At 40.1% G+C, this 22,806-nt stretch overlaps 1 protein-coding gene across 1 annotated transcript; it reads right to left on the bottom strand.

Moving 5' to 3' along the window:
* Positions 1–20,117, bottom strand: LOC138416856 (dihydrodiol dehydrogenase 3-like). Its single transcript, XM_069546344.1, has 4 exons — positions 19,995–20,117; positions 19,664–19,786; positions 18,304–18,413; positions 1–666 (listed from the first exon to the last, which is right to left on the bottom strand). Exons 1-4 carry the CDS (start codon positions 20,115–20,117, stop codon positions 582–584), a joined length of 441 nt encoding a protein of 146 aa, XP_069402445.1. The 3' UTR covers positions 1–581.
* Between the last annotated feature and the right edge of the window lie 2,689 nt (positions 20,118–22,806).

The raw sequence follows: 22,806 nt of genomic DNA, 5'->3' as shown, positions 1-22,806 counted from the left end.
TTTTGGCAAAGTGTTTATTGATGTCAATTATTAACAATTTGTGGATACCATGTGCAGGTTCAAACAGACTCTTGAGTGTTTATACCTTGAACTAAGTTACATAACTTTTTAGATTACTCTTATTATATAACCAACACATATTTTACACAGTTTGTTATCGTGCTAAACATTATTCATAAAAGAAAAACCAATAAACAACTGAAATTGCAACACATTTAGGAAGAGTAAGGGAAACCATGATGCACTGGTACAAGCAGATGTTGTTAGAGTGATGTCAGCAAAATAATGAGCTAGGAGGAGTGAAGTCTCCCTCGAAAAGGGAAGTATGGAAAAAGAAAGCAGCTGAAAAATGTCGTCGGAGTTCTGGGAACCAGTCAAAAAAACATCTACAGCAACAAAGTGAACGCAAAACTAGGGAAGATCCAAAAGACTGGAAGGACATTTCCGTATGTTTTATTTACACTCATCTCTCCCCTGACTTGAACAGAGCCATCTTGATCTGTAAAGGTCAGCGGGTCAGCACCCTGCTGCCTCCCTCAAAGGAGACTCATTGCAGAAATCCTTATATGCGATATTCTCCACTACTTGGAGCTTGCCAGGAAAATGGTGTCCATTTCACTTAAGTCTGAGCTTGAACTGAAGAGCAGCTGGAGTGGCTCATTACACCTGCAGGGGGAATAGATATGTATGGGACCAGGGCCAGGGACTAAGGGTAGGGACAGACACAGACCATGTAAATCCATGATAGAACTGGGGTGTGGATTTGGGGGGTAATAAGACGTTCATAAACAATCATTAATTTCCCAGAATCAGAAAGCCACTCATGGGCCAGTAAGTTGTTGACTCAGAAATGACTTGAGTTTCCCTTAGATTCCTGTTGGGCTGACCCCAGAACAGGGACATGCCACGTCAACTAGCAAAGGACAAACTGGATGTGGTACAAATCCGCAAACAGTGGGTATGCTGTTCTTGTCCAAGTACCCAGTTAGGAACACACAGAAGGAGAGAGAGAAAAGGCATACAATAAAGAAAGGTGAAACAACAAATCTGAAAAAAGAGAGAGGGAAAAAAGAGAGAAAAACATGAACCATGAAACTATTTTTGCTACTGTTTAGTTGCAAAGTCAAGACCCCTCTATTGTGACCCCCATGAACACCACAGTTTTCTCTGTCCATGGTATTCTCCAGGCAAGAATACTGGAGTGGGCTGCCATTTCCTTTTCCAGCGGATCTTCCTGGATCAGAGATGCAACTCATATCTCCTGCACTGTCAGGCAGATTCTTTACCACTGCCCTACCTGGGAAGCCTGATCCATGAAAGGAAGAAAAGAAATCAGCACGTACTCTTCCTGAACAATCACAGGAGCCACACTTGGAGCACAGTGAGTGTCACACACTGACTGTCCTGGGGAGGAGCTCCAGGTGGGCAAGAGGATGCTGAGCTCAGCTCCCCCAGAAGCACATTAGGGGGTCCCATCTCTTGAAAACACACGGCACAAGCAGGAAGACTCCTCCACACCAAGGCTGTAAAGAACCATCCCTATTGAGCTGGGTGGGAAGGGAAGAGAAGCTGGCAGATCAGGACTGAGCCCACAAGAGGGCCCCAGATGAGAAGGGGGGACAGGGCCTCAGAAGTCCTCCCTAGAGAGACCTGTGCATACCACACACTGGGCACTGCAGCCCTGGGATTACCCCGGGAGGTCGCAGCCCCGCAGCTACTGTGAACCCAGCTAGACCCAGGCGGTCCGGGAACCTGACTCCTCTCCTGAGACATGCACCCGCTTATGCTCCTGGAACAGGCTGAGAAGGTGGCTGGACATTGTCCAGAACTTGGCCAGTTTACTGGGCAGCTTGTGTGCCCCCCAGCCCACAGACACCCCTTCAGTGCCTCTGGATCCAGTTTACTCCCCCCAGGGCGAGGGCTGCCCATGCTGGGCAGAGTGGGCAGTGTAGGGTACAGAGCCAGCTTAGACAGGCAGGATGTCTGGACGGGCCAGTGTGGCCATCGGCTATCAGAGAGTAGCCCAAAGAGCAGTGTTCTGGAAGTATCCTTCTCCATTTCCCTCACAGCAAAGTCCTTTAAAAGCCTAGGTGACAAGGACCCCCTGCCCCACTGGCTCTCTGACTTGTCTCCAGCTCCTGTCTCTCCACCTCACTAAATTCCACCCACATCAGCCAACTTGCTGGCCCTAAAATGTTCCATGAACACTCTTCCTTCCTGGAATAAGCGTTTTCTGTTCCAGAGAAATGCAGGAATCACTGTCTCTATCTTCAAGGCTGTTTTGTAGAAATGAAAAGTTGTGTGGGATCAAGGGTAGTTGGTGTCTCTGCTGAATAGATGTACAGAAATGCAAGACATTATGCAGAACTATCTCAACAGACACATAACCATTTCTAACAGCTAAATTCGCCTGATACCATTCACAGTCTCATTCTCCACGAGACTAAAGACTCAAGAATTTATTTCACTTATTGACATTTTTTGATGAAACAATGTCTTTCTAAAGAATGTTCAATAAAGGTTTGCTGAATGACCAATGAACGAACTCAAAATATGTAATGATTCATCAAAATTGTAAGCATGGGCAGACAATTAAGAAATTATATAAATGAGCAAAATGTGCTGCTTTACAGGAAGTAAAATACAACACCCGATTTTTAAAAATCATTCTTTTAGCTTACCAAGATACTTATGCTAAGTTTCAAAAGAAGCATACATTCTGTCGATTGAAGTTTATTTGTCTTTGTAAGTAAACAAATGCACATATTTGTGTAGGAAAATCACAAGGTAAATATACCAAAGGTAAGTATTTTTAAATGGGTAAACACAACTGATCTTTATTTTCTATCTGGTCCCTTCTATTTTCCAAATTTTCTACAATTTGGAGGTATTATTTTAATGATCAGAAACAAGAATCTTACTTGAAGTGTTTATTGCTCATTGTTTCATGAACTTTTTATTTTTATTTTTTTTCTTCTTATTTTTTTTTCTTTTTTTTTTAATTTTAAGTTTTTTTATTTTTAAAATTTTAAAATCTTTAATTCTTACATGCATTCCCAAACATGAACCCCCCCTCCCATCTCCCTTCCCATAACATCTTTCTGGGTCATCCCCATGCACCAGCCCCAAGCATGCTGCATCCTGCGTCAGACATAGACTGGCGATTCAATTCACATGATAGTATACATGTTAGAATGTCATTCTCCCAAATCATCCCACCCTCTCCCTCTCCCTCTGAGTCCAAAAGTCCGTTATACACATCTGTGTCTCTTTCCCTGTCTTGCATACAGGGTCGTCATTGCCATCTTCCTAAATTCCATATATATGTGTTAGTATACTGTATTGGTGTTTTTCTTTCTGGCTTACTTCACTCTGTATAATTGGCTCCAGTTTCATCCATCTCATCAGAACTGATTCAAATGAATTCTTTTTAACGGCTGAATAATACTCCATTGTGTATATGTACCACAGCTTTCTTATCCATTCATCTGCTGATGGACATCTAGGTTGTTTCCATGTCCTGGCTATTATAAACAGTGCTGCGATGAACATTGGGGTACATGTGTCTCTTTCAATTCTGGTTTCCTCGGTGTGTATGCCCAGCAGTGGGATTGCTGGGTCATAAGGTAGTTCTATTTGCAATTTTTTAAGGAATCTCCACACTGTTCTCCATAGTGGCTGTACTAGTTTGCATTCCCACCAACAGTGTAAGAGGGTTCCCTTTTCTCCACACCCTCTCCAGCATTTATTGCTTGCAGATTTTTGGATCGCAGCCATTCTGACTGGTGTGAAGTGGTACCTCATTGTGGTTTTGATTTGCATTTCTCTAATAATGAGTGATGTTGAGCATCTTTTCATGTGTTTGTTAGCCATCCGTATGTCTTCTTTGGAGAAATGTCTATTTAGTTCTTTGGCCCATTTTTTGATTGGGTCGTTTATTTTTCTGGAATTGAGCTGCATAAGTTGCTTGTATATTTTTGAGATTAGTTGTTTGTCAGTTGCTTCATTTGCTATTATTTTCTCCCATTCAGAAGGCTGTCTTTTCACCTTGCTTATATTTTCCTTTGTTGTGCAGAAGCTTTTAACTTTAATTAGATCCCATTTGTTTATTTTTGCTTTTATTTCCAGAATTCTGGGAGGTGGATCATAGAGGATCCTGCTCTGATTTATGTCTGAGAGTGTTTTGCCTATGTTCTCCTCTAGGAGTTTTATAGTTTCTGATCTTACATTTAGATCTTTAATCCATTTTGAGTTTATTTTTGTGTGCGGTGTTAGAAAGTGATCTAGTTTCATTCTTTTACAAGTGGTTGACCAGTTTTCCCAGCACCACTTGTTAAAGAGATTGTCTTTACTCCATTGTATATTCTTGCCTCCTTTGTCAAAGATAAGGTGTCCATATGTGTGTGGATTTATCTCTGGGCTTTCTATTTTGTTCCATTGATCTATATGTCTGTCTTTGTGCCAGTACCATACTGTCTTGATGACTGTGGCTTTGTATGATTATCTCAATAGATGCAGAGAAGGCCTTTGACAAAATTCAACATCCATTTATGATAAAAACTCTCCAGAAAGCAGGAATAGAAGGAACATACCTCAACATAATAAAAGCTATCTATGACAAACCCACAGCAAACATTATCCTCAATGGTGAAAAATTGAAAGCATTTCCCCTAAAGTCAGGAACAAGACAAGGGTGTCCACTTTCACCGCTACTATTCAACATAGTTCTGGAAGTTTTGGCCACAGCAATCAGAGCAGAAAAAGAAATAAAAGGAATCCAAATTGGAAAAGAAGAAGTAAAACTCTCACTGTTTGCAGATGACATGATCCTCTACATGGAAAACCCTAAAGACTCTACCAGAAAATTACTAGAGCTAATCAATGAATATAGTAAAGTTGCAGGATATAAAATCAACACACAGAAATCCCTTGCATTCCTATACACAAATAATGAGGAAGTAGAAAAAGAAATTAAGGAAACAATTCCATTCACCATTGCAACGAAAAGAATAAAATACTTAGGAATATATCTACCTAAAGAAACTAAAGACCTATATATAGAAAACTATAAAACACTGATGAAAGAAATCAAAGAGGACACTAATAGATGGAGAAATATACCATGTTCATGGATTGGAAGAATCAATATAGTGAAAATGAGTATACTACCCAAAGCAATTTACAAATTCAATGCAATCCCTATCAAGCTACCAGCCACATTTTTCACAGAACTAGAACAAATCATTTCAAGATTTGTATGGAAATACAAAAAACCTCGAATAGCCAAAGCAATCTTGAGAAAGAAGAATGGAACTGGAGGAATCAACTTGCCTGACTTCAGGCTCTACTACAAAACTTTTTATTTTTAAAAAAGGAAAGGCAAGCTTTCAAAAGTTCAGACACTTCATTTGAGTACCTCCACCAAGTACAAAAGTGACAAAAGAAAATCTTGAAGAATCTCAGTGAGAGTTGAGAGTCAATATTCTTCAGAGAATGGATACTCAGGGTGACCAACACCACTGAAAGAGAAGGAGGAGGATTCATTTATTAAATCAGTCATGTCATTAAATCAGTATTACTCTATGATGCAGTCAGGATGGGCTAAAACTCTAAATCTACAAACACGTCCCTCCTTCTCCCCCGACAAGCACACATGCGGTGTCTGCTCCATGTGCACACGGCACCTGCACATCCAGTCCCAACATCCACATGTGACATTCACTCCACAGTGACAGGTAGTTTGACTTGTTATAATTTATATAAGAGCACAAGACCTGGCAGTATAACTGTAGTGATCATCTCAGACACAGGTGTAACTTCTGCTCCTAGATGATGAAAAGGTGCCCAGTGAATAAATTAGCTGCCCTTTTTCATACACCCATGGATAAGCTAGTGAACACTCCATAAATGCAGAGTGCCTGCATTAAGGAACTTGTCATCTATTGAAGAGCTACCACAAGCACTTGAATAATCACACAGCTCAAAGAGGGAATATTCCTTTCTTAATTTATAATACATTAAAACACTTGTTACTCAGAAATTAGTATTACTGCTGTTTTCCTTTTTTTCCATCTTTTTACTTTTCTTTCTGAATTTGTCCTTTTCGATTAATTAAAAAGTGCACTCTGAGCGATTCCAAGTGCCAGGAGCTGTGCCATTGACCCAAGCCCACAAAGAGGAGTAAGTCTAGGCATTCACAGCCTAATGAAGAACATAGAATTATACTTAAAAGCTCCTAAGTACAGAAAAATAACCTTTCACATTTTTTTTCTTTCATCATGGCTTTCCTCAGAAGCATGATACAGCTTACAAGCAATAGGGAGAGTTTTGAGATCCTTTGTTGGAAACAAAAGCTTCATTTCACCAATAATTTGTATTCCCTTCTCTCTAAACTCCCTTCCAGCTTCTCCCTGTTTGATCAGTCATCTGTCTCTTGAGTCTTGACATCCTCCTGCAGTAATTAGGCAGCTGGAATCCCATGTTAGTGACTAAGTCAAAGTACGGGAGGTAGGGACCCCACAGTGGATGAATCACTGATGAACAGATGCAACACAGGTGTGAGTCTTTACTCAAGAAAGCAGAAGACCCGGATGATCTTACCTGGGTGTGTCCTGCTAAGGACACAGCAGTCACTCACAGGAGGGTCAGTTAAGCTCATGATCTACAGGTAATTCAGCTTTGTGAGATAACAAGGGTGAGGATGTAGGAGTTGCAACAGGGGAAAAAAAGGCCAATGAGGAAACCAATTTGAAAGAAGTGGATGATGTGTTGGAGAAAAAAAATGCCCATTAGGAAGAAAATCCACCAGACACTTAGGGGACAGGGTAGAAGCAGGCCCCCTGTGACTTCGTAGCACAGATGCACATTGGGTTTCATGGGACCATCCTTCATAAAAAATATCAACAATACATTTTGTAATTTTGTTAGGCTTAATACGAATGCCTTCTTCCCAGGTGGCTCAGTGGTTAAGGATCCACCTACCAAGCAGGAAACCTGGGTTCAATCCCTAGGGTAGCAAGATCCATTGGAGAATGAAATGACAATCCACTCCAATATTATTGCCTGGGAAATGTCAAGTGCAGAGGAGCCTGTTGGGCTGTAGCACATGGGATGGTAGACAGTCATACAGGACTTAGAGATTAAACAAAAACAACAAAACAAGAATGCAATGCATGATGGAGTCATTATTATATAGTTATTATTAATATAATTATTTTCCCCTGATGTAAAAAGAATTAAAGATGAAACATGTTCACAAGTCCTTGAATGAACACTGGGCTGCAGACACTGTGCCCTCTGTTTCCTGAGTCTCTCAGCCCTGAGAGGAGGTACACCAGGCACAGGAATCAAGGGCACGAAGTAGTGAATTCACTATGATGTGAAGTCGGGATTTTATTGATGCGCTGTTCTGGGCTCCAATCACATTTTGGTTGGTCTGAGATGAAGTCCTAGAGGAAACCTCTGGTGTGAGGTCTGCAGAAAGCCCCTGGTTTATTCCTATACTGGAAATCAGGACTGTCTTCCAAGAATTAAGCTTTAAAAAACTTAGTTCCCCTACTGAACTGCCTGCTACAGAAAATAACATATGTGTGAAACATCTGCAAGTCACTTATGGTAGAAATTCATAGTATCTTCTATTTCAGTTGAGGCCATCAATTGCTTTCATATCTTCCAGAGTCAGTTAAAAGTTAAACACCTGGAAGAAAGGAAAGAACCATGTTTACTCCCCCAAGAACTGGCGTCCCCCTGGGGACTGGAGGAGTTTCCAGCTGGATGCAGACAAGAAGAGGGGACAGGGAAGCCGTATCTGTGCTCAGCTTCCAGGTGAACAAGCCTAGGAACCTCTGCTGAGTTCTCACCTCTCCTTCCCACACCTTTTCTTTCACTGTCCACCTCACAAACATTACAGTGCATCAGTCCCTTATCTAAGTGAATCACTTAAAAAAACAAATTAAAATCTTTTACCAAGCATGGTCATTGGACACTCCTGACTCGATATTGAATCTGAGCTAACATTAGACTAATTAACTCCCCCCAACACACCCTAAGGGTGACAGCATTCAGCTGAAGCAGAGTCAGAAGGAGGCTCCTCCATGAAAGCCTATTTAAGAATCTGATATCAAACATACTCATTACCTATCAGTTCAGTTCAGTTGCTCAGTTGTATCCGACTCTTTGCAACCCCATGAATTGCAGCCTTTGCAACCCCATGAATTGCAGCACGCCAGGCCTCCCTGTCCATCACCAACTCTCAGAGTTCACTCAAACTCACGTCCATAGAGTTGGTGATGCCATCCAGCCATCTCATACTCTATTATCCCCATCTCTTCCTGCCCCCAATCCCTCCCAGCATCAGAGTCTTTTCCAATGAGTCAACTCGCCGCATGAGGTGGCCAAAGTACTGGAGTTTCAGCTTTAGCATCATTCCTTCCAAAGAACACCCAGGACCGATCTCCTTTATTTATTTATTTATTTTTCTCAGCCCATGCTGCTTTATTGCCAAAATATATATGTACACAGGTGCAGAGTTTCTAACTCTTACAGCAGTTCCTTTTTACAGCAAAGAATAAAATTTAATCTATAATCCCAAAGATGCATAGATTAGAAAGTAAGTGGCCTTTTGTAAAACTCCAGTCAATGAAAGTCTTTTAACATTATCTTGTATACCATGGGAAGGAGAAGATGCTGAACAGTAAAAACAAGCTACTGAAGTAAGTCTCTGTGAAGGTTATTCTAATATGAATCTTTTAAAATTACCAGTGATAGGTGGTTTTAAGGTAAGGGTGAAAACATTACTGTTGCTTAAGGACTGATGATAATTTATTGCCAGAATACTTATCCCTGGGAGAAAAACATTTTAATCTATGGTGTGGCATACCATCACCAAAGGAGACAAAATCTTCTGAAAATTCTAACCTTTACATATCTATTCTGACTTAAAGGTTGGAGAAGTATGAGTTCCTGGAGAAATATGTGAGTTCCTGGAGAAATCTGTGATGTTTGGATTTCTAATATTAACATTTTAATATGCCCTAGTGGAATAATGGAAGCAGAGATTAGAGAAACTCTGTCCTTCAATCTTTACTGGTTTGTTTGGCAGACATGTTATTATTAAGTACCAAAGAGAAACTTTACATATGGGATATGACATTTCACTTCCTGAACTGAGTCAAATGACTATTAGTAATTCAATTTTTAACTACTGGAAAGTTATCCAAAGGTATTTGGAATCAAATCCCACAGCAAAGATTAAAGTCAGGTAGAAATAATTTTCAATCACTGAATGTGAAACTGGATGGTGCCTAGTGAAAACCAGTCTAATTCTAAATTCTCTTCTACTTAGGCCTCTTTCAGATACAATGAATCCCATTTGTACATTTGTCATGATCACATGTTCTTTCATGGGTTATTTCAAAATCAGAAATCATCTCAAAAAATTGTAAGCTATCACAATAAACTGGTCTATTTTCTACATCAAGAAAATAAATGACAAGGTTTTTCTTCAAAATGGGAAAAGCTGCTCCTTTTTACCTGGCATAAAAAACTTTAAGCAACAAATTATAAAACTCTGGCTATAAAACTTTTCTTTGAAAATTTGAATACAGGAACAACAGAGAAACCAAACTACAGGTGTGTGAGTATTTTAAGGACTATCTCCATAAAATGTAAAGGGCTCCTTTGCTGGAAGGAACTCTTACGGCTGGTTAATAGCAGTACCATCCAAAGAGCTGCCCAGTTACCTGAAAATCCTGGAACATCTGAAGTACGTGCATTATTGTCTCTCTTCACTTTCAAGATTCTAGTCTTAAAGAGATCCAAAGTTAAGCCACATAAACTTTATCAGACAAATCCCATTCCTGGTTACATCTTCCACACTGGCACTCCATACCCTTTCTGAAACTCTGCACTTGATTATTAGAGCCACAATGAAGCAGCATTGTGATAGATGTGGAGCAGCTGCCTGCATTTCTAAGCAATCACTTTATCAACCTATATTTTCAGTGGAAACTGCATGTATCCTTGTAATTTCCCCTAATTCCTTAGTCAAAGAGTTTACTCTGCATGTTTATTAAAACTGGGTCTGAATGAAAGTACGAGCAATAGTGGCAGGCCCATAACTCTTTACAGTATAATATTCCTAATGCATGGTTGAAAATGTACAGTGTTAATGTGGTTACTAGTAATTATATATATCCATTTATTAGTAATGAAGCAATAGAGACTTAAACCACTATCTTGAATTTATTGTTTGGATCATTAGTTTTCATTTTCTAAGTAAAGACTCTTTCTTCCGTTGAAAATGGGAGCTAGAACAGGGGCAACCACAAGACATTCAGACTGTCAAGAAGAGAGCATAACAGTGCTCACCCTCTAACTTCTTGCCTGGTTCCATTAGTCCCCAAACATGTTTAAAAACAAAGCACAAACTAAGCATGTTGAATAAAAAGCTGTTGTGGCTCCGATCTCCTTTAAAATGGACTGGTTGGATCTTCTTGCAGTCCAAGGGACTCACAAGAATCTTCTCCAACACCACAGTTTAAAAGCATCAATTCTTCGGCACTCAGCTTTCTTCACAGTCCAACTCTCACATCCATACATGACCACTGGAAAAACCATAGCCTTGACTAGACGGAACTTTGTTGGCAAAGTAATTACCTATAATTGAACCTAAAAAACTTTATGTAAATGCCTTTGTGGAGAAAGTTATGAAGTGTTTAAGACATTAGAGAACACCTAAATAATTAAAAATTCATATCATAATTTTGAAATGGAAAGCTTAATTTTATCAAGAAATTCATTTTCTCCAAAGTGATGTAGTGTTTCAGTGCAATATGAACCAAAGACTTAAACACGTATTATTTTGTGAAATTCAGTGAAGTGATACTAAGTTTGAAATAAGAAATAGCTAATCAAGAGCAATCAAGATATCCTTAAAGAAGAAAAATATGCCATCCTGAAAAGCAAGACTTATTTTATACTTTTGTAACAGAGTACAGAAAACTGAATAGTTAAATATAAGGGAGAGACCAGAAATGTATTTATGAACATTTGATATATGAGACAGTTGGCAGTGAAAATCTGTGGAAAAATGTAGACACTTAGATTTCCATTTAAATAAAAAAAATAGGTAATCATTTTAGATCGTATTAGAAAATCAGTTCCAGTTGTATTTCAGAGCCAAATTTGAATGCAAACACAAAAACAATTTTTCAGGGGACTATATAATTGACCCTTGACTTGGCCTGACCCATAACTTGCATTGGGCAGTGAAATTTGCCAGAAGAAATGGTGAGTTAGTTTTGAGCCTAGACATGAAGAGGATTTTTTCCTACTCCCTAGCTTGGGATCATAATTGGGAAATTAAAAGACACTTGCTCCTTGAAAGAAAAGCTATGACAAACCTAGGCAGCATATTAAAAAGCAGAGACGTCACTTTTCTGACGAAGGTCCATCTAGTCAAAGCTATGGTTTTTCCAGTAGTCATGTATGGATGTGAGGGTTGAACTATAAAGAAAGCTGAGTGCTGAAGAATTGATGCTTTTGAAATGTGGTGTTGGAGAACACTCTTGAGTCCCTTGGACAGCAAGGAGATCAAACCAGTCAATCATAAAGGAAATTATTCCTGAGTATTCCTTGGAAGGACTGATGCTGAAGCTGGAACTCCAATACTTTGGCCACCTGATGCAAAGAACTGACTCATTGAAAAAGACCCTGATACTGGGAAAGATTGAAGGCAAGAGCATAAGGGGACAACAGAGGATGAGATGGTTGAATGGCATCACTGACTCGATGGACATGAGTTTGAGTAAACTCCAGGAGTTGGTAATGGACAGGGAAGTCTGGCGTGCTGCAGTCCATGGGGTTGCAAAGAGTCGAACATGACTGACTAACTCAACTGACTGACTGACTAGGGATCATAGGGCTGTGCTGAGATAGTTGTCACAGTCTAGCTAAATATATATGAAAAAATATACAGAGAAGCATGCAGGCTCCTCTGACAAGAGTCACATCCAGCTGGTAAAGCCCTGAACTGCAAATGCCCAAGAGAGCCCAGCCTAGAGGACAACCACTTAGCTGAGTGCTGGCTGATTGTCAAAGTACAGAATCGAGAGATGCAGAAATGATCTCTGCATTAAATAGTAAAACTGGGGAGAGTTTCCTGTACAGCTACACCAAGGGTACAATAATGGTCTCCTAGACAGAAATTAAAACACAGACAGCTTAGCAATAATAGGCACAGTCTTGAACAGGAACTTTGCAATAGCAGAAACTCAAGGAGATTAAATATGTGAAGTAAAACCTTATAGTATTCATGGAAATACAAGATAAAACCACAATTAGGAGGTTAAAGATCACTGCCATAATTTTTGTACCCCCAAATTCACATCTTGATGGTGTTAGAAAAGGAGTTTTTGACAGGTTATTAGGACATAATCGTAGAGCCCTCATGCATGAGATTTAAACAATATCATATAAGAGACTTGGGACAGCTCTGGTGGCCCCTCCAACATGTTAAGATACAAGGAGAAGCCAGTGACCTGGAGGAGGGCCATCACCCAACCACATGGGCACCCTGACCTCAGAACTCCAGCTTCAGAACTGTGAAAAACAAATTTCATTTTTTTCTCAGTCCCTCAGTGTGTAGCATTTTGTTAAAACACACAAAATGGCCTAAAAAGAATCACATAATGCAATTTCATCAATTGAGAAAAAGACAATAAGATATCATTTGTACAATGTGACATAATAAATTGGAGACATAGCATTGGAGCTAAAATCTCTGTTTTCTGTTCAACTTTAGCGAAAGTGAAAGAGGAGAGTGAAAAAGTTGGCTTAAAGCTCAACATTCAGAAAACTAAGATCATGGCATCTGGTCCCATCACTTCATGGCAAATAGATGGGGAAACAGTGGATGACTTTATTTTGGGGGGCTCCAAAATCACTGAAGATGGTGATTACAGCCATGAAATTAAAATACTTTTACTCTTTGGAAGGAAAGTTATTACCAACTTAGACAGCATATTCAAAAGCAGAGACATTACTTTGCCAACAAAGGTCCATCTAGTCAAGGCCATGGTTTTTCCAGTGGTCATGTATGGGTGTGAGAGTTGGACTGTGAAGAAAACTGAGCACTGAAGAATTGATGCTTTTGAACTGTGGTGTTGGAGAAAACTCTTGAGAGTCCCTTGGACTGCAAGGAGATCCAATCAGTTCAACCAAAAGGAGATCAGTCTTGGGTGTTCATTGGCAGGACTGATGTTGAAGCTGAAACTCCAATACTTTGGCACCCTGATGTGAAGAGCTGACTCACGAAAAGACCCTGATACTGGGAAAGATTGAGGGCAGGAGGAGAAGGGAACAACAGAGGATGAGATGGTTGGATGGCATCACCGACTCAATGGACATAGGTTTGGATGGACTCCAGGAGTTGGTGAATGACAGGGAGGCCTGGCGTGCTGCAGTTCATGGGGTTGCAAAGAGTCAGACATGACTGAGAGACTGAACTGAACTGAACTGAACTGTAAACCTCTCTGGTCATGCCAACTCTCCTGTTGCCACATCAGGTGGAGAAAACCACGAGGAATACGCACAAGGCTTTCATGCACAGGAAAGAACAGTTAACTCATCTTGACTCAAGGCAAGCCTTGAGAGACAGACAAAGGATGACCCTTGTGAAGGATATTCCCTAGGAGCCCTCTGCCCATAGACCCACTTATCATCACCTGCATGTTATCTTTGACCCACTTCTTGTTGAAACTCTTAGTCAGAACCACAACCCCATGTTGTATGTGGTAGCAAAGGGCAACCAGAGCTGGAGTTTGCTTGTGCTTTTGGGAAATGGCAGAGAGAACTAGGTCCTCCAAGAGAACAGGGTGGTTCAGGTTCACACTTGAAGGATATTCAGAAATGATGAGGACCTGAGACTCATTTGAGAAGAGACTTCCTAAATAGACCAAGAAGGTCCACTGTAGACAGTGCTTCTCAAAGTGTGGTCCATGGACCAACAGCATCGGCATCACTTGGGATCTTGTAAGAAATACAAGTTCCATGGCTGAGCTCAAGACAAGCTGAATCAGAACCTCAACTGTGTAACCTCCCATTCTGTGTTTACAGAGCTCTGCAGGTGATTCAAATGCATTATTGAGTTGAGACCAGGACTGCCAAACTCGTGGATTGTTCTTTAATTCTGAGAGGTTGTTTTTCTTCTATTATCAAGAGCATGAATAGAGAAACAGAAGGAAAAAAAAAAAAAAACAGGGATCGTTTTTAAATTTCACATTTCTGAGAACAGCATAAAGATGGCAGAGGAATAGGACGGGAAGACCACTTTCTCCTTCACAAATTCCTCAAAAGAACATTGCAACGCTGAGCAAACTCCACAAAACAACTTCTGTAGGCTGGCAGAGGACATCAGGCAACCAGAAAAGCAGACCATTGTCTTCAAAAACAGAGAGAAGAAACCCAGCTCCACCCACCAGAACTCCAACACAAGCCTCCCTAACCAGGAAACCTTGACAAGCCACTGATAGAACCCCACCCAAAGTGAGGAAGCTCCATAATAAAGAGAACTCCACAAATTACCAGAATATAAAAAGGCCACCCCAAACGCATCAATAAAACCAAGATGAAGAGACAGAGGAATACTCAGCAGGTAAAGGAACAGGAGAGTTGCCCACCAAACCAAACAAAAGAGGAAGAAGTAGGGAATCTACCTGAGAAGGAATTCCGACTATTGATAGTGAAAATGATCCAAAATCTTGAAATCAAAATGGAATCACAGATAAATAGCCTAGAGACAAGGATTGAGAAGATGCAAGAAAGGTTTAACAAGGACCTAGAAGAAATAAAAAAGAGTCAAAATATAATGAATAACGCAATAAATGAGCTCAGAAACACTCTGGAGGCAACAAATAGTAGAATAACGGAGGCAGAAGATAGGATTAGTGAAATAGAAGATAGAATGGTAGAAATAAATGAATCAGAGAGGAAACAAGAAAAACGAATTAAAAGAAACCAGGACAATCTCAGAGACCTCCAGGACAATATGAAACGCTCCAACATTCGAATTATAGGAGTCCCAGAAGAAGAAGACAGAAAGAAAGATCATGAGAAAATCCTTGAGGAGATAATAGTTGAAAACTTCCCTAAAATGGGGAAGGAAATAATCACCCAAGTCCAAGAAACACAGAGAGTTCCAAACAGGATAAACCCAAGGCGAACACCCCAAGATACATATTAATCAAATTAACAAAGATCAAACACAAAGAACAAATATTAAAAGCAGCAAGGGAAAAACAACAAATAACACACAAGGGGATTCCCATAAGGATAACAGCTGATCTTTCAATAGAAACTCTTCAGGCCAGGAGGGAATGGCAAGACATACTTAAAGTGATGAAAGACAATAACCTACAGCCCAGATTACTGTACCCAGCAAGGATCTCATTCAAATACAAAGGAGAAATCAAAAGCTTTACGGACAAGCAAAAGCTGAGAGAATTCAGCACCACCAAACCAGCTCTCCAACAAATTCTAAAGTTTTGGCCACAGCAATCAGAGCAGAAAAAGAAATAAAAGGAATCCAAATTGGAAAAGAAGAAGTAAAACTCTCACTGTTTGCAGATGACATGATCCTCTACATGGAAAACCCTAAAGACTCCACCAGAAAATTACTAGAGCTAATCAATGAATATAGTAAAGTTGCAGGATATAAAATCAACACTCCGAAATCCCTTGCATTCCTATACACTAATAATGAGAAAGTAGAAAAAGAAATTAAGGAAACAATTCCATTCACCATTGCAACGAAAAGAATAAAATACTTAGGAATATATCTACCTAAAGAAACTAAAGACCTATATATAGAAAACTATAAAACACTGGTGAAAGAAATCAAAGAGGACACTAATAGATGGAGAAATATACCATCTTCATGGATTGGAACAATCAATATAGTGAAAATGAGTATACTACCCAAAGCAATTTACAAATTCAATGCAATCCCTATCAAGCTACCAGCCACATTTTTCACAGAACTAGAACAAATCATTTCAAGATTTGTATGGAAATACAAAAAACCTCGAATAGCCAAAGCAATCTTGAGAAAGAAGAATGGAACTGGAGGAATCAACTTGCCTGACTTCAGGCTCTACTACAAAGCCACAGTCATCAAAACAGTGTGGTACTGGCACAAAGACAGAAATATAGATCAATGGAACAAAATAGAAAGCCCAGAGATAAATCCACACACATATGGACACCTTATCTTTGACAAAGGAGGCAAGAATATACAATGGAGTAAAGACAATCTCTTTAACAAGTGGTGCTGGGAAAACTGGTCAACCACTTGTAAAAGAATGAAACTAGATCACTTTCTAACACCATACACAAAAATAAACTCAAAATGGATTAAAGATCTAAATGTAAGATCAGAAACTATAAAACTCCTAGAGGAGAATATAGGCAAAACACTCTCAGACATAAATCAGAGCAGGATCCTCTATGATCCACCTCCCAGAATTCTGGAAATAAAAGCAAAAATAAACAAATGGGATCTAATTAAAATTAAAAGCTTCTGCACAACAAAGGAAAATACAAGCAAGGTGAAAAGACAGCCTTCTGAATGAGAGAAAATAATAGCAAATGAAGCAACTGACAAACAACTAATCTCAAAAATATACAAGCAACTTATGCAGCTCAATTCCAGAAAAATAAACGACCCAATCAAAAAATGGGCCAAAGAACTAAATAGACATTTCTCCAAAGAAGACATACGGATGGCTAACAAACACATGAAAAGATGCTCAACATCACTCACTATCAGAGAAATGCAAATCAAAACCACAATGAGGTACCACTTCACACCAGTCAGAATGGCTGCGATCCAAAAATCTGCAAGCAATAAATGCTGGAGAGGGTGTGGAGAAAAGGGAACCCTCTTACACTGTTGGTGGGAATGCAAACTAGTACAGCCACTATGGAGAACAGTGTGGAGATTCCTTAAAAAATTGCAAATAGAACTCCCTTATGACCCAGCAATCCCACTGCTGGGCATACACACCGAGGAAACCAGAATTGAAAGAGACACATGTACCCCAATGTTCATCGCAGCACTGTTTATAATAGCGAGGACATGGAAACAACCTAGATGTCCATCAGCAGATGAATGGATAAGAAAGCTGTGGTACATATACACAATGGAGTATTATTCAGCCGTTAAAAAGAATTCATTTGAATCAGTTCTGATGAGATGGACGAAACTGGAGCCGATTATACAGAGTGAAGTAAGCCAGAAAGAAAAACACCAATACAGTATACTAACACATACATATGGAATTTAGAAAGATGGCAATGACGACCCTGTATGCAAGACAGGGAAAGAGACACAGATGTGTATAACGGACTTTTGGACTCAGAGGGAGAGGGAGAGGGTGGGATGATTTGGGAGAATGGCATTCTATCATGTATACTATCATGTAAGAATTGAATCGCCAGTCTATGTCTGACGCAGCATACAGCATGCTGGGGGCTGGTGCATGGGGATGACCCACAGAGATGTTGTGGGGAGGGAGGTGGGAGGGGGGTTCATGTTTGGGAACACATGTAAGAATTAAAGATTTTAAAATTAAAAAAAAAATAACCTACCACCTAAAACAATTAGAAAAAGAAGAACAAACAAAATCTAAAGTCAGAAGAAGGAAGGAAATAATAAAGATTGTGTGTGAAAGTTGAAAAATAAATAAAATAAATTTCACTTTCCTAAGGTACTAATGAAAATTGAGAAGTCTCAAAGTAAGAGACATTTATTTCATTATTATTCTACTATCAGTTCAGTTCAGTTGCTCAGTCGTGTCCAACTCTTTGTGACCCCATCAACTGCAGCACGCCAGGCCTATAGATGTTTACAAAAATGGTTCATTGAAATTTTTTCTATCATGATTGATCTATGAGTTATATATTATTATCCTAATTTTAGACATAAGATAAGAGGCTTGGAACATCTATTTTTAGAAATGTGTTCCATGGTTAATAAATAAGTAAATCATGACATAATGTTGTGTCTCTGGTCTCAATTAGGGGACTATATGTAGATCTTAACACAGACATTTATTACTTGTGAGTTGACAAGCTAATACAATGTGGAAAACAGACTGGGTGATGGGGAAATAGAAGAATTCATTCCATCCCTCCCCGCTCTCCCCACTGCCTAGCAGAGCTATCTGAGTACCATACAATGTAAACTATTCCATCAAAATTTGAATTTTAGGGAAACTTCCAGTTATCTTCAATAGGATTCAGTACCATTCTTTTACTCGTTGGGATCCCAGAGCACCAAAGGCAACAAGAACGATATCATGTGACTTGCAGAAATCCAACAGTTTGCTCTGATTGCGATAAGGATGGCATTCCACCTGTAGAAAGCCAACAAGAAGAGTGTCAGATCAGGTGCATCCCAAACTATAGGTTAACTGTACCTAATACAACCAAGGTGATGTTAGTCAGACCACTGATGACCAATGTGAAGATGACTGTTAGAGACGACTATGCTGTTTCTGCATGTAACCACACACACACACACACACACTCTCTCTCTCTCTCTATAAATGGTCTCACCTACTCCTGGTCAAGCGTGCAGGGGAGTTGGCCTTTGGGCAGGTGTCTGCCACCCTCCCCTCCAGTTGCTGGCACCTGAAATAAAGCAAACTTTCTTTTCCAAAAAAAAAAAAAAGATTATATGAAAAGGTAATATTAACAGGACAGAGAATGATTAAAAAGTGAAAAATATGTTGAGGGAAAAACTGTAACATTAACCAGAAACTTGAAATATCAACAGCAAGAGTGAAATAGAGAAAAGTGTGTTTATATAGTTAATTTTATGATGGAAATGGATGGGAGAACCAGTCCAAGATTGAGTAGTCAAAATATGGGCTCTAGATCTGAGTAAAAATTTCAGAGTAAATATTTTATCTCCTGTTAGTTTCTCATGCATTGGAGAAGGAAATGGCAACCCACTCCAGTGTTCTTGCCTTGAGAATCCCAGGGAAAGGGGAGTCTGGTGGGCTGCCATCTATGGGGTTGCACAGAGTCGGACACGACTGAAGCGACTTAGCAGCAGCAGCAGCAGTTTTACCGTGAGCCTTTAACTTCATCCTCTAACCTGGACAGTTTTTATCATCTCCAGCACTTTTTATTTTTCTGTGCCCCCTGTTGAAGGCCCATAGAGGATGAGACCTCCAAGAATAAGGATTTAGTCATCAACATTCCACACTAATTCTTAAGCCAGTCTTACATGATTTGTATTTTTTATTTACTTCCCATTCCATCTTTTCATGGTTTTCCTACCCATACACAGTTTGCTACAAGGCACTTTCCAGTCTAATTTCTGGTCATGTTTTCATCTCAGAAAAATGCCTTCTCCTTATTCTAAGTTCTGGGTTCTATCCTCAATTTACTTGGAAGCTTTCCCCACCTTTCCACCCAAATTTATCAGACAAGGATACCATTCTGGGTTCTATGCACACCATCCAGACAGAGGCTCTGCACTCTAGAATCTTCTGTCCACAAAGGTCAGATGAACGGGAGGGGAGGAAAGATAGACATCAGGCTCCAGCGCAAGAAGGAGGTTGTGAAGAGCAGGACGGAGAGGAGCCGAGCTGCTCACCTGGTTGCAGACAGGCTTGTACTTGAGCCCTGGCTTGTTCAGGATCTTCTCTAGCTGCTTGTGGTTGAAGTTGGACACCCTGATGGACTTAGTCAGCCCTGCATCCTTACACTTCTCCAGGGCCTGGGAGGGAGGGGTGGTGAACAATTACATGGAATGATAGAGCAAAAATAAATGCTGAAACGGTAATCACCGTTATCCATCAAGAATTAATTAGCATTGATTATCAAGAAGAAAAAGGGAAATATCGTGACACAAGAATTACTGTCTCCTCCTGAGAAAAACTCTAGAGAAGACATATCACATGGAAGGAAAGAGATGCCTGCCTTACTGCCCCATATTCTCCTCCTTCGTTCCTCTCTGAGGAGCATTTTAGCAACGGTTTCCTCCCCACAACCTCAGCATCATAACCCTTAGATTCATGAACTGCTGAGTCTGATGGTCCATAGTCCATTCTCACAGGCGGAAGAGATGAAGGAGGTTCCCCCTCTCCTGGCTCCTCCCCTGATTCTCTCTTCCCTGGACTCACCTCCCACGTAAGACAGAGATCCACTGAGTCAAATATCAGTTTTCCATTTTCATCTTTTGGAAATAATTCCTTCCCTGGTTGGAAAAGAAGCCGGCATTTTAGAGATGTCACAAAATAATTTCCCAACATTTATCCAGGCTGATAGGCATCAGGAATTAAACATCCATGAGATAGGTTTACAACTTTCTAGATACTAATATCTGCAAAGTGATTTGTGTATGGAGTTGTAAGCAGCGTCTCTAGGAGGAACGTTTATTTTAATCTCTAATACTTAATATATGTTGTAAAAAATACAATTTTTCTAGGTCCTAAAAGTGACTCAGTGATTTCTGTGAATTTTGTCTTTTCTTTGTACTTGTCTATTTTCAAATGCCTCTCTTGAGTTAGAATTGGTAGTAAGTTCAGTTCAGATCAGTTCAATCACTCAGTTGCATCTCTTTGTGACTCCATGAACTGCAGCACGTCAGGCCTCCCTGTCCATCACCAACTCCCGCAGTTTACCCAAACTCAGGTGGCTCAGAGGTTAAAGCCTCTGCCCCCAATGCAGGAGACCTGGGTTCGATCCCTGAGTCGGGAAGATCCCCTGGAGAAGGAAAGGTAACCCACTCCAGTATTCTTGCCTGGAGAATCCCATGGATGGAGAAGCCTGGTAGGCTACAATCCACGGGGTCGCAAAGAGTCAGACACGACTGAGCAATTTCACCTCACCTCATGTCCATTTAGTCCGTGATGCCATCCAACCATCTCATCCTCTGTCGTCCTCTTCTCTTCCTGCCCTCAATCTTTCCCAGCAGCAGGGTCTTTTCAAATGAGTCAGCTCTTCACATTAGGTGGCCAAAGTACTGGAGTTTCAGCTTCAACATCAGTCCTTCCAATGACACCCAGGACTGATCTCCTTTAGGATGGATTAATTCGATCTCCTTGCAGTCCAAGGGACTCTCAAGAGTCTTCTCCAACACCACAGTTCAAAAGCAACAATTCTGCACTCAGCTTTCTTTATAATCCAACTCTCACATCCCTATATGACTACTGGAAAAAACCATAACATTGACTAGATGGACCTCACATGGGTTTTATTTCCAGCATAAATATTGCAATCACTTCCTTTTCCCTCTTGAGGATCTGATGCCTTAGGGCAGGCATATGAACCAGCAAAGCTCAAGTTAGGTAGATATGGAATGTGGAAGATCCAGACAAGCTCTCATATTCGTGACCATGAGCTTTGAACTGCCCCAAGGCCATATTTGCCACCAATGGAAATATTCAGTAAACATAAAACATACCATGAGTAGAGCCATGATAAATCATAGAAATTAGGAGACATTTCTGAAGAGTACTGCAACTCCTAAAATCTGTCTGTGATGGGACTTGCCATCTACATAGTCCATCAAGCGATTTTGCATCAGATGACTTGAGCTGATTTCTATAACTTGAAATCAAGAATTCTAAGTAAACTGTTCTTATTGGCTAAGTGCAATCTACAAATGTCATCTTGAAGACAGGCAAGAGTGTAGGCAAGGTCTATAAAGGTATGAGATTTAGACGCACCCAGAGGGAGCACCACCAAATATGCTCAACTTGAAAGGGTGAAAGACAAGGTAAACACATCATGTTCAATGTAAGACAGTGTCATGCTCACCACAACTACACCAAAATCTTGGTTCATGAAATCTCCAGAGACTCAGGAGTCATAACCAGGACTATGTGCAGAACTGGCTTATTTCTCAAGCTTTTCAGGTAGAAAAACTCATGTTATTTAATACTTTCCCTAAGAGTCATGTAAGGGATTCAAAGAAACTCAGTAAAAAGAGGATCACAAATGATTACTTAAGGGACTCTACTCTAGAGTAATCATCCATTAATTCAACCATCCATGCAAGTTGATGCGCATTCTAACACAAGATATAAAGTTGATGTGATCACACAAAGTTCTAACCTTCAGAGCCACTGGAATATGAATAACATGGAGATCAACATAGTCCAGTTGAAGATTTTTCGGTGATTTTTCCAAGGCTGGTTGGACCAACTCTGGTCAAAGGGAAGTTAACCAAAGCTGCAGAGGTTAAAGAATGAAAGTTGTATTAATAACACATTATGTAACTTTTTCCTTACCACTTGCCTTGTGAGATATCACTTCCTTGACCAACGATAGATCCGAGCACATGGTATTAAAGTACCAAGCCTTAACCACTGAATCACCAGGGAACTCTAATACTTCAGGAATGTATGTAAGAATACTTCACCAATCATTCACCAAACAATGATCCTATTATATAACTGTCACCTGGGCAAAATCACTTGCACACATCTGTACACACTCAACACACAGCACCTTTGAGGTGTAGAATATGTCTTCTCTCTTCACAGTACCATCTGCAATCTTGCTTCGAATGGCCTGGCCAACTTGCTCTTCATTTTGGTACACATGAGCACAGTCAATATGGCGGAACCCAACCTCTATAGCGAATTTGGTGATTTCCAGAGCTTCCCTCTTAGCCGCCTACATAAACAACAAGGTAGAAGTTGAATAGCTACATGATCAAGAGATTGCTAAGGCACAAGATTGATCTTCCCAAGAATCAACATTTCTTTGTGCTTTTAGTTCATTTTGCAA

The sequence above is a fragment of the Ovis canadensis genome, chromosome 13 (genome assembly GCF_042477335.2).
Source record: "Ovis canadensis isolate MfBH-ARS-UI-01 breed Bighorn chromosome 13, ARS-UI_OviCan_v2, whole genome shotgun sequence".
In the NCBI taxonomy this organism is placed as follows: domain Eukaryota; kingdom Metazoa; phylum Chordata; class Mammalia; order Artiodactyla; family Bovidae; genus Ovis; species Ovis canadensis.
Note: the sequence above shows the minus strand (reverse complement) of the source record. Positions and strands in the feature narration are given on the sequence as shown.